The sequence below is a fragment of the Monopterus albus genome, unplaced genomic scaffold, assembly GCF_001952655.1.
Source record: "Monopterus albus unplaced genomic scaffold, M_albus_1.0 scaffold16.1, whole genome shotgun sequence".
NCBI classification, from domain to species: domain Eukaryota; kingdom Metazoa; phylum Chordata; class Actinopteri; order Synbranchiformes; family Synbranchidae; genus Monopterus; species Monopterus albus.
This window is the reverse complement of record NW_018127896.1, coordinates 3,478,515-3,497,922: the sequence shown is the minus strand read 5'-3', so window position 1 is coordinate 3,497,922 and position 19,408 is coordinate 3,478,515. Positions and strand designations below refer to the sequence as shown.

Genomic DNA, 19,408 nt, shown 5'->3' with positions numbered 1-19,408 from the left:
GGTCGGCGTCCGGGAAACCCACGCCCCGCCCCGGCAGCAGCTGTGGCTGGACTGCCTCTGGATCATCCTCGCCCTCCTTGTCTTCTTCTGGGACGTTGGCACAGACGTGTGCCTGGCAGTGGACTACTACCGGAGGCAGAACTATCTCTGGTTCGGCCTCACTCTCTTCTTTGTGCTGGTTCCGTCGGTTTTGGTCCAGATTCTGAGTTTCCGCTGGTTTGTGCAGGACTCCACCGGCGGGGGTCTCGGGGAGGTGGAGGGGCTGACCAAGCGGGGCGCGGTGGCTCTGGGGTGCCTTTATCCCGGGAGGGATCGCCTGCAGCTGGCCACCATCTGGCTGTGGCAAGCCACCGTACATATCCTCCAGCTGGGACAAGTGTGGAGGTAGGTGGGGGGGTCACAACAGAAACAACAACATACAACTCATCCTAACCTATCACCATACTTCTCTTTGTCTCTCTCTTTCTCACACTCTTTTCTAGCACACACTTCACATTGCTAATGGGTAGAATGGTGTGTCTATTCAATGTAGCTAGAAGAAAAGAAAGCCTGCTTCACAGTGACAGGCAGGAGAGGACGCACAAGAGGAGGACAAGGAAAGGCTCCCTGTGATCTCCCCAATGACAGATATTACGAGAGACAGAGAAATGTTATGTTCACAAACTTCTTGGAGTTTATTTTGGGTCACCTTATGAAAAGTTCATTCAACAATATCCAGCTGAAAAGACCAGAATGTATGGCTAAAAGGCTACAAGCCATCGACACGATCTACTACAACTGTAGTAATTATAAAGTTACTACAGTGACCCTTTATACGTTCTATGGGAAGCCTCACAATACGCTGACTAAAGATAAAATGATGCACATCCTGTGTGTGTTTTAGTGGCTGACAGAAACGCTGTCCATGGTGCTGGAAATGTATTCAGAACCACGGACAGCGTTTCTGTTCACACTCAGGATTTTGTTTCTTTGGAACAGTCAGGGATCTGCATGTGTGTACATTTGTGTGAGACATATACTTTAATATGTGTGTGTGTGCACGCTCATTGAGATGAGCATGTGTGACCAGTAGACAAACGGTGTCACAGCCCTTCCCATGAGCGTCAGCATGCATGGAAAATATAACGAGGACAAGCATCTGTGCTTCTGGCAATATATCTTCTTCTCACTATCTCACTCGATCTTTTTCTCTCTCTCTCTCTCACACGCACACATTTGGATGAGGGAAGCTGTTAATTGTAGTGCTAAAAGCACTGGCGGGAAAAACAGAAATACACACATGCACACTTTTGCTCCACACACACACACATATCTGTCTGTTTCAACTGCAGTTTCCTTGCTCTAGTTGCTCCTTGCTTCATATATTGTATGAGTGCTTGCTTGAGCATGTTTGTGCTTTGACAGCACAAGTAGTAGTAAGAGGAGTGTACTAGCTTGTCTACAGCCTCCTAGCCCTCTATACAAGGACAGTGTTCACTCTCTCTCCCCACCCCTCTCCTTGAGAAGACTCCTTAATGGTGTCCACTTGCCTCATGGAGGGTAGAGGGATGGGGGGGGGGTGTTTACATCCTGCTGTGCTAGGGATGTGCTTCTCAGCTCCTCTGTGGTTGTGGGGTTAAACCAACCTCCCCCCCACACACACACACACATACCCACATCACTTCTCTACATTTATCCACCCCACTCAGTAATCACCTCCTCAGCTTGAAGAATGGACTCTCCCACCTGGATGAAGCAGACATGCAGAAGAATCAGGAAGGAGAAGAAGAAGTGGGGGGAAGGGGGTTTGTAGTTGAGGAAGTGGTACAACCTGATTGAGACAGATCGTTAGAGATGGACAGGTTATGGAGAGTAGTCAGGATGAGGAAGGAGGAAGATTGAACGCACACAATAGGGGTAAAAAGGGGGAAGGGAGTGAGCAAGAGGATAAAGGAAAAAAAAGAGGAGTGAGAGTGGTGGGGGTGGATGCTCTAATATATTCAGTAGTAGCACATTCTTCCATGTCAGGGTGTTAAACTGCTCTCAGAGTCACCTGCCTTGCCGCAAAGGGAAGCCTTCATCCTTAACTTGCACTTAAATGAAAGGTCTTCCTGTTTACAGATTTCAAAACAAGCCAAACAACCAATGCTTGTTCTATATACCTCACTGTTCTTGAGTCAAGGGCAAACAGCATTTTGATGTTTGCATCTTATTTGAAAGCTACAAAGTCCATTTATTCAGCTTTAACTGGTTTGTGATTGCATTGATATACTTGTAAATGAATGGTATGAATGTGTGTGACAGTGTTTTCTTTTGCATATATGGTGCATTATTCATATTATGTGAATTAAGCTTGTAGATGTCAAACCAAGTGGCTGCAATAGCCCAACTTATAGAGACATGCATAATGTAGGAGCACATGCACATACAGTAGTAATGCACACACAGGGAAGTAGGAGGATATCACTGGAGTACCCTTTCACACATGTATACTTTACTTGCGTTCACACACACACACAATTGGTGAGCACCCTGAGGCAATTTTAATTGAAATCCCTGCCTACATCCCACCCACATGTACTGTATTAACAGTTCTAGAAACTGACTCAGTATGTATGGCTGTTTGTTCATAAAGCACTTATACAGAGAACAAAACTATGTAGAAAGATTTTAGCACAAGTTCAATAGGATAACATAGTTTCTTGAATTGTTTAGTTTGTAAAGCTAATTGAGTAAATGTATTTGTATGTGATAGCGTTCCTACTGGGAGAACACAGTAGAAAGTCTCACTATGGCTAGTGGTAAGGTCCAAATGCTAGTTATGGTGTTGCATTCATATGCCACTTTGTCAAAACATCAAACACTGAAGTCAGATAACTAACAAACATGGAGGTCTTTAAAAGGACACAATATTTAGGTTAATACCATATATGAATATTATTCAAGAGGGCAAAACCAGTAAATGTTTGGCATTTGAAATAATTCATCTGCTTCTGTTAATTGACATTAAGTTGATCATCTGTGGTTGGTAATCACAGGAGTAGTAGCACTTGTGGTAGTGACAAGTGAGCTTCATATTTGTGAAGCCAAAACTTAGTGACAAAAAAATAAAAATCAAATTGAAAAATGGTGTGGAGTTTCAAAACCATACATCTGAAAAATGTATAATATTGTGACTAATTAGTGCTCTTACCTGTGACCCCCTGCAGGTACATCAGGACACTATATCTGGGCATCATGTCACGTCGACAGAAGGAGCACCAGCGGCGCTGGTACTGGGCCATGATGTTCGAGTACGCAGACGTCAACATGCTGCGACTTCTGGAGACGTTCCTGGAGTCTGCTCCTCAGCTGGTCCTGCAGCTCTGCATCATGATCCAGGAGAACCGAGCCGAGACGCTACAGTGTAGGTGGAGTTCAGCAAGACTGCACAGAGTCTCTGAAAAGTCAAGGAAACCACACACACACACACACACGCACCATGTTTTCATGTAGCCCACAAAGCACATTCAAATCAACAGCAGCACAAACAGCAATTAGCAATTTGCATACATACATCATGCTCAGTAATTTGTGGCTGCAGATGGTGTGGTGTTCAGATTTTCACAAAGTGTCTTTTGTTCAGGTAGTGCTAGGAATAAAGCACAATCTTAAATGTTCGGGGGATGTGCTAGCCAAAGACCATCAGCCTCTTCTTCCTTATTCATTCAGGAAATGTGTCATCTAGGCGGCCACCCACTGGTATTATTCATGCCTATCACTCTGGAGTTTCAGGACACCTTCTACTTTTATTCAAATATGTGACTAGTAGGGGGGTGGATGCACACAGCAGCTGGGACAGTAAAAATAACTTTTTATTTCAGACTCAGACCATTAAGCGTCATTACCAAATATTTTTGTCGTGCCACACTCACCTCTTATTTAAGGATATTCTTGAAAATGACAAATTCTTTCAGCTCTGAAGAGCAAAACACCCACACTGACTCTACATACAGTACATGTGTGGTAATGTACTTTTTGTTTCACGAACCTTGAAATTGTGATTCAGCTTTGTTCTGATAAAATGATGCATGTGATTCATCCACCTCTGTCCTCCTTTTCTTGTTGTCACCCTCCTCTGCCTCCCTCTGCAGGCATCTCCTCCCTGGGTTCCCTCCTGTCTCTTGCCTGGGTTTTGGCCTCTTACCACAAACTGCTGAGAGATTCTCGTGATGACCAGCGCAGCATGAGCTACCGTGGAGCACTGCTGCACCTTTTCTGGCGCCTCTTTACCATCTCGTCTCGCGTCCTCTCGCTTGCCCTTTTCGCCTCCCTCTTCCACATTTATTTCGGCATATTTGTGGTGCTCCACTGGTGCGCCATGGCTTTTTGGGTGGTGCATGGGGGCACCGACTTCTGTATGTCCAAGTGGGAGGAGGTTCTCTTCAATATGGTGGTGGGCATCGTCTACATCTTCTGCTGGTTTAATGTGAAGGAGGGCCGGACGCGCTACAGAATGGTGGCATACTACACAGTGGTGTTGGCTGAGAACACCATCCTCACTGGGCTGTGGTGAGTTAGTCCAAGTGTCAATAGCATTTTCCTGGATGTAACTAATATAATGTCATGAAGGAAATGCTTGATTATACGATTAGATTAAAAGAAGTGAACTGCTACTTTCCTACACTCCATTGACAGTGCTGAATGAAAATTACACACCCTTAAAGTGGTGAGGTTTCAAGTGTTGATTTGAAAATCACAAGGGAGCCAGATTCCCTGAGGGAGCTGGAAGTTTATTCCAAAGAAAGTGTGTGCAGTCGGAAAAGGCTCTGTTTCTTGACAGTATTACTTATGGGAATAACAAGGTTGAGCTCTTGTAGAATAAGTCTGGTAATTTTCTTATTGTCAACCAATCCCATGAGAAGGCCAAAACTAACAATCAATTGGTATCAGTGTATCCAAAGTCTGATAGATCTGATTTCTGTGTCACAGGGCTCCACTGTTGTCCACAAATTGTTAAAAATAAACATCAATGAGCTACTGTACATACACTATTGCAAAGGATGATGTGCGCAATCATTAAACAAATGTGGAGCTGTAGTTTATCTTGACTCAGTCCCACATGCTCTACAGTAAGTACTCACTAGATTACCAAATGGGGATTAACCCATTGCTGAAAATAGTCCCCAACAAATACACCATTTGCTGAAAACTACAATGCCCTGCTCTTTTAGAAAATTACTGAAAAGAATTAAACAGTATATTTGTGTGCTGTTTAGAAAGAGAAAGGAATGAATGGGCTTTGTGCTGAGCGCTACATATAGGAAGGAAAAGTTAGAAAGTGTTGAGACTGGACCATAGACTGTATATGAAGATGGATGATGTGACAGCTTCCCAGAAGTGAACCCACCACAAGTCGATTTTGCATAGTGGCATGAAGTGGTGATGCGTCGTCCATCTTTATATGCACTCTGTGGACCAGACTAACACATTGTGGTTTTCATTTTATTTGCTGACAGAAAGAAAACTAATGAATATAGCTAGTCTTATACTTTAAAACTGGATTTTCAAATATGTGGAAGAAAGCTATTATTTTACACATTAATCCTTTGGGTCAGGCCCTTATGAAGAGCCACTCCAGGGAGGCACAGGCCAAATCAAATGAGCCACACACAGTGTATGGCCCTTGTGTTTCATTGCTGATTTGGACCTGATGAATTTAACCCCGTTTCCATCATCCTGCAGGTATGCCTACAGAGACCCCGTGCTGACCGACTCCTATGCTGTACCAGCACTGTGCAGCGTCTACCTGACGTTTGCTGGGGGCACCCCCCCCCAGCTCACATGGCCAAGTCACAGACGGAAGAGGATGTGGCCGAGACATGTCTTCCCGTCTTCCAGGTGAGGTCGGCGCCTCCCACCACCAAGGCAGAGGGCCCGCTTATAAAAATTGATATGCCCAGGAAACGCTACCCGGCATGGGACGCCCACTACGTAGACAGGCGCCTGCGGAGGACTATAAACATCCTGCAGTACATAACACCAGCCGCTGTGGGCATCCGATACCGAGACGGGCCCTTACTGTATGAACTATTGCAGTACGAGTCCTCACTCTGACACACATACACACGTCAGTATGCACAAACACATGTGCACCATAATAAGACATGTATGTACACACGAATGTTCAGATTTTAGGGAAATTTGGAAACACTTTCACACACACAATGTTGCACTTAATATAAGCACACAGACACAAAGCAATCTGTCACACTTTACACTCACAAACACACACGTCCCTTGCAGGCACCTACGATGTGCGAGTCCCGCAGCCATGACTTAAAAATATGCTTCAGCGCGAGTCCATCTCTTTCTCTTTTTATCCTTCTGCCTCTCTATTTCCAGCTCCTCTGGTCCCTCTTTTTTGGTCTCACTTCTTGAATTTCACACATCTGCAATCCACTGTGAAGAAAAAAATTGAAAATGAGCGTAGTTTCACTCCGGAGACTTTGACCACTGCATGTCGTTTACGTTGCGTCGCTCACACTTTCACAGGTTTCAGTAGAATGAAAAGACAAGACACAACAAAAGGACAAATGTCACTTTTAACAAAAGGAGTTTGTGGACATGTTGTTCTTCTAGAAAAAAGGTAGTGTGTATATATATACAAAAAGGGATGTTTTCTGTGTACCATTACACTGTTGACAGGGGGACAAAATAGTTGAGCACATTGAATTTTGGGGTTACTTGACAGGGGTACCAGGAAAAATAGCAAAGCATGATGGGAAAGATGGAGACAGGGAGACTCTTGGCTTTTATACCACTGACTGTATAAAAGATAGCTCCCAGAAATGAAGCCACTGTGACTCATTCGCCCCTTGGTGGCTGGTTGCAGTATAGATCATAAATCCCACCTCCTCCGTGTTAGTGGATGGGACATGGGCCAAACTAAGAAGTCAAAGTACAAGTTAAACTAACTGGGGGTCAGACAGTTCTCCATCATTTCCATCATTTACTTATTCATTTTGTCAACAGTTGAAAATGCTTTAAAAATCCGGCTGCGTTCGTTTCCCCAGGCTAAACAGTGACCAACATGAAAATTTGTCTGAAATGTTCAGACCAAATATTTTTGATCTACTCCATTTTTCTGTCTAATGTCTTCATCATGTTGGTCCCACACTAACAGGGTGCTACCACTGAAGCTGATATAAAACAGTTTTGGACTTCAGCCATCACAACCCTCCTGATGACTTGTCTTCTCTTGTACTGTGTCCAATATCAACTCCTCCAAAGCCACCCACAGCTGAGCTGTGATGTGTGGCTCATTATTTAGTTTGTTGTTTGTTTAGCCCTGTAATCCAAGCTGTTACATTGGCAGGACACAACGAATGAACTAAGACATCAGTCATCAGCCCGCTGACAGGAACGTTGCTTCTGAGATCTCATGCCGTGACGGGGCCGCCTTAACAACAAGCTGTGGCCAGTAAAAACAAGTGTAGAACAGGTGAAACCCAGCCATGAGCTGTTTCAGATAGACTACTTACAAAAGAGGAATACAAATACACACATGCTTCTTATTCTTGCTGCTGTCCGAAATGAGAATTTAAATGTGCATAAAGAAAGTTATAAGGGGTATTTTAGCATATTTTTGGAGTTTTAGTCTCTTTTTTTTCCAGGCCAGGTGTCAAACTGTAGAAAGATCTGTCTTGCAACTTTGCAACTTGAAGCTTCTTTTTGTTTTAAGTGAAAAAAAATTAACAATCACCTTTCATGATATTTCTGAGCTGAAATGGTAATATAGTTAGTTAATTGAGGGAAAGTTGATTAAATCATTAATCAGCAAAACAAAATACAGAATTTTTTAGAAGCAGCCTTCAAAATTAGGTTCTGTGAACTTGTATTTGTCTTTTTTCTATAATTTTCATTCCTTTTAATATACTAGTTGTTCCAAAACTTGATTTGTGACCCTTAAAATGAAGAGATTCCTACATGCGACTTCTAATTAGACCACTTATTCAGACAAGTACAACCAAAAGGTGAACTTTTGACCCGTTTTTTGATAAATCTTGGAAGACTGATGATTTAAAATTACTCAGGAATTGATGGTCCCGATCCCCAGGTTAGACAAATTTGTGACAGTAAATAAATGAATGTTATTAAAAATAACATTAATTAATAAACAACTTAATTTAAATGAAAAAATGAGACTAACAAAAAATGTTGAATTATCCCTTTAAGCTTGAATAATGTGAACAAGGAGTGAGCTTTCATTACTTTTTCGTGGTGCTAGTCAATTTAAAATTTGCTATAAACTGGCGAGTAGATTCAATAGGTGCAAACGTGAAACAGACGCAGCAGCATCGGTGTTCATATGGTGCAAATCGCTCAAACTACAGAGTCAATTGGCTGCTAATCCCACTTCATATGGTGCAAATATATACACGTGTACTTATGGTGCAATAAGGGCAGATTGTCTCTTTGAATTCAATGGTGCAAATTGAGTACTGCCTTCAGTTATCTGCCAAGGCTGTGCCAAAGGCTCCGTCCAAATGGATAACTGCTCTTCCTGTCCTGCAGAAGCTATGCAAGTCTCCGATGCAGGGAGATGTGCTTAGTGTGCATGCTCACACACACAAACACACACACATATATAAATATCTAAACAACAGAAGGGTCTTCCTGTGTACCAGGGAGATATGCTTAGTACACACATTGAGATGCATGGTGAAAAGTAGTGTAACAGCATGGGATGTATCCCTACCTCGCTGCTTGAACACACACATACAGTACACACACACACACACACACACACACACACACACTTACACACTAATGTCCAATAATCCCTTGCCCCTTTATAATTTGGGAACAATATTCATATGGTGCTATTGAGTAAATCTGGATGGTTTTTGTATAGTTGTGAAATGAGGAATTTAGCCAAATATGTTTAGAAACACTCAGATTGAATAGTGTGATTCAGTCAGTCTGACTCCTCATGTACAGTAGAGAGTATACATAAAAACAGCACCACCTTCTGTCTCAGAGCCACGATGCCTTATCTGCTCGAGAGAAGTGGAGGTGGATCTTTTAAAGATATTTGCTTATGTGCAAAAGATGAACATGAGGAAGGTGGTGCTACTTTTTGGTATACTCTCATGTGGACACACACTGTACAGCAAGCGTGGGTTCAGTGTGTCAGAGCACAGAAATCACTGGAAAACAGCATACTGTGTTAGCATGCTGTCCCAAAACTGAATATGTGCCATTTAGAGAACATAGTCAGGCTTTCTCAGTTAGTTTCACAGACTGTGAATTTCTTGCATGAATGTTCTACATTTGAGGGCACATGTGCTCCTAGGAAAATAAGTGGTTACTGCAGAGGCTTAAAGGTTTGAGGAGTGACAGATTCTGGGTTGTTAAAGGGAGATTTATGTTGAACTCCAGAGTAGCTGTTCCACTAGCTTTTCCCCAGCACTGACCTCTGACCCAAACCATGTCCCCTTTGCACCCAGAGCTCCAGCCAATCAGAGATCAGGTTTAACACAGCCACATCAGGTCTGACACAACCAAAAATACAGTCTTACTACGGAAGTATTCATGCGTAGCATTCAGACTTGACCATAGCCTTGTAATCAAACTGCAGGTACAATCTCCATTTTGTTTGAAACTCAGATTACATTTGTTTCACCCATTCATTGATCCACATTCACAGTCTTCAGATGAGTCTGCTACATACGGCAAGTTTCTTCCTTCACCAAAAAAAGAAAGGGAAATAAAAAAGAGGAAATTCTAATCCAGTCAGTGTTATTGTATGGCTACACATTAACAGCTATGCAAGGTTACAAACAGAAAGATTCTGGGCTTGGATAATCTTTACAAAAATACCACATCACTGTTCTCATGTAGTAATTGCTTTTATCATTTTTGCCTTTCTTTGTTAGTTTGCAATGAAGAGGTATAGAAAGCAGAAACCATAAAGTGTTCATATGCAGCAATGCAAACATGTAATGTACCATTTGTTTACGATACTTTGCAATCATTTTTCTGTACCAGCTTTATATTTTTCTCTATCAGGTTTGTCTGTCAATGGGTTACAAATGCTTGGGAGGATTTAAAAAACTGTGTAATGTACCTTTATCTTGAGACTAACAGTGATGCACACAGCCTCCAGTGTGAGGTGATGTGCATCTGACTGTGAAAATGAAAACCAGAAAGTTATTTTTCTTTGGATAAACATAAATATTCCACTATCAGGGTCTGAAAAGCATAAGAGGCCTGTGATAAGGCTGTGTGTGTGTGTGTGTGTGTGTGTGTGTGTCTATCAGTGAGTGCAAGCTACTGTGTGTCATTAATGCTTATGGTTTTTTTTGTTTGTTTTGTTTTTTGCCAGTTTTACTTGCTTGGCCCAGAGCTGTGAAAGAATTATCACTTGTCATGGTTTTGTGGAACTTGAGGCCAGACACTAAGCTGTTTCTGATCTCAGACCAGTTTCTACCAGACCTGAGTCCAACTACGTACAAATGAAATCTTTTCCTGGTGAGGTTTGCTTGTTTTGGAATTCAAAACAAGTGGAAAAGATCTCAGAGGTTTGACTCAGGTCTGGACACTATAAGCACAGGGCAGGGTCAAACCACACCTTAACGTGGATGTATCTGTAAGATGTACAATGAGCAGCTTTATTATTTTTTATTTTGTCTTGGTCGTGCTTTTCTACTGTGTTCTTCAGCTGGGGGGGGCGGGTAGCTTTAGAGATTTTGATGTGCAAAAGTAGCTTTAATTTCCTTGTGGTTGGCATTTTCATTGTAAATACCTTTTTCTAGGAATACTCCTCAGTTGGATATACGTATGTTCATTGAGTTCACTTCGATGGTTCTTTCAAATGTACTGATAGTAAATGTTCTTCATAAATATCCAGAATGTAAGACAAGAGAAGAAAAATATGGCCTGTCTGTAGACGTCTGTGCCACATGTTGTCTTGAGTATAAGCACACTGATATTAGATCTACAGGCAGGATGTAGTGTTTGGAGATGATTTGCCAGACAGCCTTAACCAATTCCTGATTGTGTCTCTCTTAAAAAAGTGAAAATTAGGACAAACTGATGGACATTATGAATTCACTTAATTTGTCTCTCATATTCCTGACAAAGCCCTGCTATTATCCTGGTATTTCTAAATGAAATCTGGACCCAACGCAAGCCATTAATATAAGACCTATACTGCTAATTACAGTATACTTTAAGCTACACAGTCACTTAACTTTAAAAACGTGTTCTTGGAAAAGTGTCTGTCGATGGACACAGCACCTGGAGTCCAGCAGCTGCTTCCTTAGTAACAAAGTGCTTAGCTTGCGGCTGTCAAATGCTAACATTGGATACTTTTTACAAGCAGCAACTTGGCCTTTGATGATGCACTGTCCACAACTTTGTATTCAGCCGTAGCTATTTTCGCTTTTAGGTTACCCAGTTTGATCCAGTGACACCTAGCCTACAGTACGCTGATGTCTGAGTGGCGTCCTATTAGACGGACACGAGTTAAAGGGTCAAATGTTGTGCCACAAAAAATGTAAAATTAAGCTGCATTAGATGTTTAAAAGAGCATTTGTCTGTTTGTTTTATATACTGTAAGTGCTTATTTAACCCACTACCCTCTCACGTTTAGTCTATTTTTACCCATATTTACCTGTTGCACATCACTTTTTCAGGTAAAAAACAAAAACAACTGATTTGTCATCATGATAAGTGGGCAAAAAAGAGAGCAGGGATGTCTGGCTAACATCTCCTGACTTCACTAAACAAATGATGGCTGCTGTCATCGACCATGTTCAAACCGCTCCTGCGTCTGCTCATAGAAACACCATTCAGGAATCTTTTGGTCTTCCGGGGGTTTCCGTATTCACACCAAATGTTTCTGACCAACCACCAGTGATATGGGAGAGAAAAGAAACGTTGTGCATCTCTGGTCTGTCTGTATATTCTGTGTCTACAATAGAGTCAAAGCATTCGGAGGAAGAGCTGAATGATATTTTCAATGGCTCCAGAGGGCCAGTATTAGGAAATGTGTTATTTTTGTTACAATACCTCCTGAAAAATAAAGTCTATTTATCTGTGAAGAGACAAAGATTTACAATAATACAAATGACTAATGTAGAAAGTATGACACCTTTTAAATGATGTAAAACAGATCTAAATGAAAACATGTACAGTTGGATTGATTTTGAACATGATACAGAAAAGTATGAATATTGAATTTGATTTTATATGTTTACCATTTTATTACATTGTAATGTTGTGACTGCGATGGAGGAAAAAAAATATAAAGGAATATAAATTAATTTTTCCAAAGGTGTGTAGCTCCAGTTATTTTTGTCAACTTTATTCATTTTTTAAATCTAATTCCACTACAGAAATTTCTCTACAGACTAGGCAAGAATTGCATAGCAAAGAATGAATTTCTTTCTCAAAACTGGAAGAAAAAACAGTAACTTTAGGGATTTGTCACAATTGTAAACCAAAAGATGTAGCTTACATGCAAACATAAATATGATAGTCATTGAAATTTAACCATCTTGTTGAGACTAGTATGCTTCATTTTACACTGTGCAACAAGCTCCAATTTGCCAAATGGGATTTCTTTATGGCACAAAATTATGCTGTTTTACAGACCAAGGCAGGAAGAGGACTCAAAGAAAAACAATCACTGAAATTATTTCTTCACTTTTGTCCTCCTCAATGTGTTTATTAAATACTTAGAAGTTGCTTTGTGCCCTTTATGGCCAATATGGTCTGAATTTTGACAAGCAGCAACAATAACACAATACTTCCAGAATGATTCCATCATGTTCACCCTGGCCTCAGTTGTTTATGGTTATTAAATTATCAAGGCATCATAGATAGGTGTTTTAAAAATGCTATGCAGATGAAAGAACATGGCAGCATAGAAGTTTTCCTCTTCACTTGTTTCACTTACAATGGGGCAAAGTGACCCTCACACATGGGAACAGATGCATGAACAGTATATACAAATTACTCGATGTGTGGTTAAAGAAGCATGCAAACAGCACTGCATCAAAGGATATGGCTTGCAATATGTAATAGTGTAGCTGCTGTCGACAAATCCCACGAAAAGACCAAAGCCCAGAATGTGTTGCTCTGTCCTTCAGTGCTATATGACTTCACTAACATGTCTGGGGCTCTCAGCCCGAAGCCCACTGGTTTCTACTGAGGACAATAACCCTAACCTTTAAAAATGGGTCAATATAATATACTTTCATTTTTGAAAAGGCAAAGAAAATGATTAAAACAAACAAGCTCTGCAGATTTTAGCAAATACTAATTGAACAGGCGCAAACTATGAATTTGCTAGGGACTGTTTTCAGTGGCGGATTATTACACTACAGCGAGTACTTATCATTTGGATTGACTCAAAATATACTGATACAAAGGAATAAGATATACCAGGCTTTGGATGATCATTCTAACATTTGTTTGGAGGGTTAATTAAATAACTGTTAGCTCTGGTCTTTTCACAAGATTTGTCTATAAAAATAAAAATATAGGATATCTTCAAACTTATACTTTAAACTATTGTCATTGTCAGATACTGTATGTGTGACTAGCAACACTGATCCAGTTTCCGATCCTTTGTAACAGCTATGTGCCCTGTCAAAGTGCCCTTGGGTAGGACACCAAACTTGCGACTGCTCATTGTCTATAAGCATCAAATAAATATGAAAACAACTCAAAAATAATGTCAAGTTTCAGTTTCACCTCAATTTGATCTATTCAGGTATTTGTACTATTTTCAAAACCAGTGTCTTGCTACCTCATCTGATACTAATAATAACCATTATATTGCTTTAATTTTATGATTATAAAGCCCTTTGTAAAAAGTTTTTACAGATGGTGAATACCTCTTTGGGGGATTTGTCATGTAGCTCAATAACTGTATTTGATGTAATTCATATACATACTACAAGTATAAAATGAATAACTGACACAACAACACCTACACTGGCATAGGAATCACCCTCTTGAGTACACCGTTTCACCATCCTGTGGTATTTATGTCGTTATTATGTATTATACAATCATTCAAAAGTGAAATGCGTTAATTTAGATTTTAGATGTCAGTTTTTGGAAAATGGAAGTGATTTTGGGTCAGTAAAACAAAAAACCAAAACAATAACAGTGCACACAGAAGTCTGAGAAATAAAGACAAATGAAAGTTTTCCTGTTTGAGCAGCACAAGATCTCAGTGAGATACAGATTAAATCTACTAGTGAGTGTGAGCTACTCTCTCTCCCTCTGCTGACAAAAAGTAGCACTACAAATGACAAAAAAGTTCACATTCAAAAATATAAAATAGGTCTCTAAGCAAAAGTCTTCCTTTTATCTCTCAGAATAAAATTATTACAGTTTTTCTCTATCGCTTTCATTCATTTCTCACAACAGAATTGAAGTTTGCAGATCTCCAAGTGCATTTCTCAAAACAACACGTACAAACTGCACAACATAGTGGATAACCGGAAAAAGCGCGTCACCTGCTCAAAATGCTTTGTCTATCGTGCAAAAGTGTGTTTTTTCATCAATCATTGTGTCAGAGGCAGCAGAATCCCATGTCATTTCCTCAACAATGTGAACGTGACAGGCAAAATTATTAGTCATGTTGTCAGTAGAACATCATACTCAGTTTTTGTTATTTACTGTAAACTATACTCAACTCAGGTTTTGATGACTAGAAACCACTAAATTACCGTACTGGTGTGTGTCATAATTTACAGTGTCCCTCTGGTAAAAAAAAGAAGTGATTCTTGCAAACCATTGTGCATCAACCAGGTGTTACAGTAATTTACATGGTAAGAATAGATAATTTTCTGAATGATTCCATCTAACCTCATCTAACCAATCACCATCGCCCCACGTTACAGTATCAGGAATGACATTTCTATAGAGATTGTCTAAGAATGTAAGGAGATGCTGTGTGTTGTACGGTCCCATAATAGGAATATGAGCTAGCACACCTTGGTCTGACATAGCAGCACACATAGTGATGTTTCCTCCCCGTTGGCCTGGGACATCAACAGTAGCTCTCTGGCCGATTAGATTTCTACCACGCCTTCTGCCTTTGGCCAGGTTGAAGCCAGCCTCATCCAAGTATATGAAGTTGTGAGGTGGTTCTCTTCGTTAACGAAGGTGAAGACTCACCTGAGAGCAATTTCTCAATTCTGGACATATTTCTTAGCAAACATCTACTCACACTTTGTAGAAATCTGTACAGACATACAATTCTGAGAACATGTTCACTCATTTTGATAGTACAGACTTCCAACCTGAAAAAAAGACTAATTGGTTTGGTGGTTGTGACATTTCAGCTGAGAACCAGGACAAGTTATTTTGCACAGCTGGACAAAAGCAACAAGAATTGTCAAAAACAGCTGACGGATGTACAAAACCATTTGCATGTTGTTCAAAAGCAATTGCAATTTGATGAAAACAACAAGAAATTGCTGATATGATGTGAACAACTGACAACAGAATCTGACGGTTGAACGAGTAGTTCTGAGAAATGCAGTTCTGTTGTGAGAAATGAATTAAAGCGATAGAGAAAAACATCTCCTTTTTTTATTGCCCCCATCTACACCAAACAAATCTTCAACAACTGCTCAAAAAAAAAAAAAAAAAAAAACACAACAAAATCCCACTGGTTTCTTTTCACATGTTCAAGTATTTTGCAGAAGAATTTTTACCAACAGTAACATTATGGAGAGTCAGTGCCATCTGTAGTAGTCACTATTTCCTATAGCTGTTTCTACTCCATGGCATGTCAGTAGGCCTGAAATAGGTCTTTGTACTGCATGTGTATAGAGTACACACATACCAAAGTCAAAGCTGGGGCAGAGATCTCAGTGAGTAAAGTGCAACATGTCAAGTACCTACTGGAGCACAAAGAGGTGACACAGAATAGCGTGTGTGCAGCTCTGACTTGTCTACTCCAACAGGGGGTCATCATCATCGTCGTCGTCGTCAATCTGTAGCCTCTGAAAGGCACGGGGGCCTGAAGACTGCCGGTTTCTTATGAGCATGAAAAGAACTGAAGAGAAAAGAAGTCCTTTGAGTTTGCTGATTGCTACTCTTTTTTTTGAGGAATCCCCCTGGAATCCATCCTGAGCCCCCTTTATATTTTCTAAATGCTACATGTGGGGCATATTACCCATACAATTAACAGATTAATACTGTATATACTGTATACACCTTTGCAATCATTCTGACTTACCAATTGAAGAGAGTATCAGCAGGACAACCACCACCAGGCCGACCATCGCAGAGACCCCCCAGCATGTCTCAGCAGACAACAGGCACCGAGCATAGGTCATGGTGCCATTGTTGGGCTGAGGGGGCACAGCCAGCAGGTGGCACATGAGTGGGTAAATGTCCACGCTCTGTAAACTGCTGATTTGATAACCCTGGCGGAAGCTAGGCCCCACTGCTGCCAGGAAGGGATGCATGCTCGGTAGCGAGTTGTCATAGCCATGATCGCCTACTGAAGGAGGGAAGAAGAGGGAGAGCTGGTGAGTTGTGATGCAGTGAGTTTGTTAATATGAATATGTATTTTCTAGCCTTTTCAGAAAGACTAATTTAACAACTTTTTGTCCATTTTAGTACGTGAATTTTATTTTAAAAAATATAATTTAAAGGAAGAGTCAAACATTTTGGGAGACTTGTTTGTTTTCTGTCAAATCAAATAAGAAGATTTACATAATTTTCATTACTATGTCCCCACTGGGGAGATAGTTTCCATTTGTGTTTAGGCTAGCTTATCACAAAGACCAGACCCAGGTGGAAGCAGTCAGCTGAATTTCATAAAAATTCAAGAAAACTACATCATTCAGCATCTCTGCCATCCAAAATTTTTCCATCCTACAATATCAGATTTCTCCGTTAAAAACATATTTTAAAACTTTGCAAAAAAAAAAAAGCTTATTACTGTATCTGTGGATGGTTGTAAAACTAAGTGGACAGGAGCATTTAGAACCAAATATCACGAGCATTCAAACCACAAACTCCAAACAGGTCATTTTCCTGCTCTGTATCTTAATTTAAAGGCAGAAATACAGTATATGCCATTGATTAGTCATGGTTTGTCACTCTTCTTTTGTCAAACCCCGTGTAGCAGCTACAAAAGAAAAAAAAAGCTGATTTTGTTTTATAGAAAAAACAATAGGGACAATTGAGACGTACATCTTGGCAGCTGGTTCGCTCCCTGCACAATGGTCCAGCCCTCATCAGCAATCAGTATGATTGGCTGGATGCGCTTATTGTTTCTGTAGTGCAGCCTATCAGGGATGGCCTTCTTCAAATATGCTGTCATGTGGTCATGGCACTTCTTCAGCAAGGCAAAGACAGCCTCAGGATCTGGAAATCACACACAGGAAAATGTACTTATGAGAGTAATGCCCTAAAAAAACTTTGTTAGGTACTTATGAGAGTAATGCCCTAAAAAACTTTGTTAAAGATAATCATTTTATTTGGCCAAGTATATTATACACAGAAGGAATATGTCTCCAATACAGAACCGAGGCAGCCATCTACAGCTCCGGCTTACATGGATGGCAGCCCTGTAGGGTGCTGCTCTAACCATCCTGGGGCAACTTGGGGTTCAGACACTTCGACATGTGGACTGCAGGCACTGTGATTTCAACCTTCAACCTTCCATATTTTTGTGTTTATCTGCAGGCTCTTATACCCCATGACAGTTGATGTCAACCTGGTTACCTTTATTAGGAATAAGGGCAGTGACAGGTGAGAGGTCCACCAGGGTGTAATTGTCACGGTGGAGGCAGTCATCCAGCCGTATGAGGCGCTCTGCTGAACACTGAGCCATGCCATGGTCACTGGTTACCAGCACATTGATGTGACCCAAGAGGTCATGCTGCTTCAGCGCCGACATCAGCAGGCCGATGTTATCATCAACCTGATCACATAGAAACAGACAGAGCAGGAGATGTATTGACGCACAACAGTACTAACTTACTGATGTGTAGCAGATAGAATGTTTACCATGTCCTTTAGTTTTGTACAGTACGTTTTTGGTCATGAGCCAAAGTATTAAACAAATAACATTTTTGACCCGATGTGATGATGATGATACATAAAGTCAGGGTACCATGTTTGACTAGTGAACATAGTATAAGCACATTATAAGCAAGAGAAGCTACTGAAAAAAAAAAACATGCATCCACCAAATATAGTGACTTAGATGAATATCGACCACATTTTATGACCAAATAATGCAGAAAACCAGGTAATTCCAAATGGTTCACTTACTTTTTCTCGCCATTGTATATTTTGCTAAAATATTTCTTCATAGACATTTTCAGAGACCTTTTGTGTCAGGATCAAGTGGGCTTCCCTGGGCTTTTAAACTAAATTACTGTACCTCCTTTAGTACTTTGGTCATGGCAGTAGTGTTGTCTGGGCCAAAAATGTGACCCGACTTGTCCGGCTCCTCCCAGTAGAGAGTTGCAAATGTCACTCCTGGCTCCTTATGAAATGACATATATGGAACACAGTGTTAGAAAATGTCTACTAGCCCTTCCAGACTCATTTCATTGCCTTGTGCACCTATATTTTACAACAGTGATGAAGCAAAATGAAAACAGAATCCTTGACAAAAAGTGGTGGAAATACGATGAAATATGTCTGCAAAGAGTTATGTAGGTACAGTAACAGTAAGCTTGCTAAAGTAATTTTTGTACCGTTCCATTTCCCAACATCCAACTGATCACGTCGTCTAGTCGTTCCTGGAACGTCACATTTGAGTTGTAGGGTAAGAAGTGTGTCGCTGTGCGGTTGTTGATTCTCACATCAGAGCCGGGCCACATCATGGCCGCTGTCTTGTAGCCGGAATCCAATGCTGTGAGCCACAGGGGCTGTGCTTCACTCCACCACATGGGGTCAGAGTGATTAACGCCATTAAAATGCTTGTTGCTGACAGGGTCATACATATTACTGGCCAGTATGCCATGAGACTCTGCGTACAGCCCTGTAACCTAGAGAGGAAAACAACAGCAATTGTTATTGTTGTTATTATGACTGTTATAATTTATTGCTCCGCCAATATCTTTTTTTCTTTTTAAGAATATACTATTAGCTACTATCTTATGGGCCTTAATTGGTCCAGTCTCCTGAAATGTACCAAAGCAGTAAGACAACTTTTTCAATTTTACTGATTTACTACATGTGCGGGTCTGCATTATTATCTGTATATACTGTCAGATCATCAACTGACAAACAACACATGCTGCTATCTTTTACACAAATAGCAGGGTTACCAGGCTGTAGTGGTTGGGAAATGTCTTGGTAATGAAGACATTGTTGAGATGCTCCACCAGGACCCCTTGGCTGTACAGCAACGTCAGGTTTGGCATGGGGAACCTCTGCAGGTAATCTG

The 19,408-nt window shown here is 40.8% G+C and overlaps 2 protein-coding genes across 2 annotated transcripts in view; one reads left to right on the top strand and one right to left on the bottom strand.

Moving 5' to 3' along the window:
- Positions 1-12,264, top strand: part of LOC109955786 (XK-related protein 6-like) — a 12,634-nt gene extending 370 nt beyond the window's left edge. The window contains 6 exon segments of the mRNA XM_020592261.1: positions 1-29; positions 31-384; positions 3,189-3,385; positions 4,113-4,530; positions 5,704-5,783; positions 5,786-12,264. The exon segment at positions 1-29 is cut by the window's left edge and continues 370 nt beyond it. Coding sequence (XP_020447917.1) covers positions 1-29; positions 31-384; positions 3,189-3,385; positions 4,113-4,530; positions 5,704-5,783; positions 5,786-6,075 — 1,368 coding nt within the window. The 3' untranslated portion in view covers positions 6,076-12,264.
- A 3,245-nt stretch (positions 12,265-15,509) lies between these two features.
- enpp4 (ectonucleotide pyrophosphatase/phosphodiesterase 4) lies at positions 15,510-19,406 on the bottom strand (the record flags this gene model as incomplete). Its single annotated transcript, XM_020592131.1, has 7 exons — positions 15,510-16,048; positions 16,232-16,498; positions 17,197-17,370; positions 17,731-17,929; positions 18,395-18,499; positions 18,714-19,007; positions 19,290-19,406. Coding segments are annotated over 7 exons (1,260 nt in total), but the record flags the coding sequence as incomplete, so codon positions are not given.
- Between the last annotated feature and the right edge of the window lie 2 nt (positions 19,407-19,408).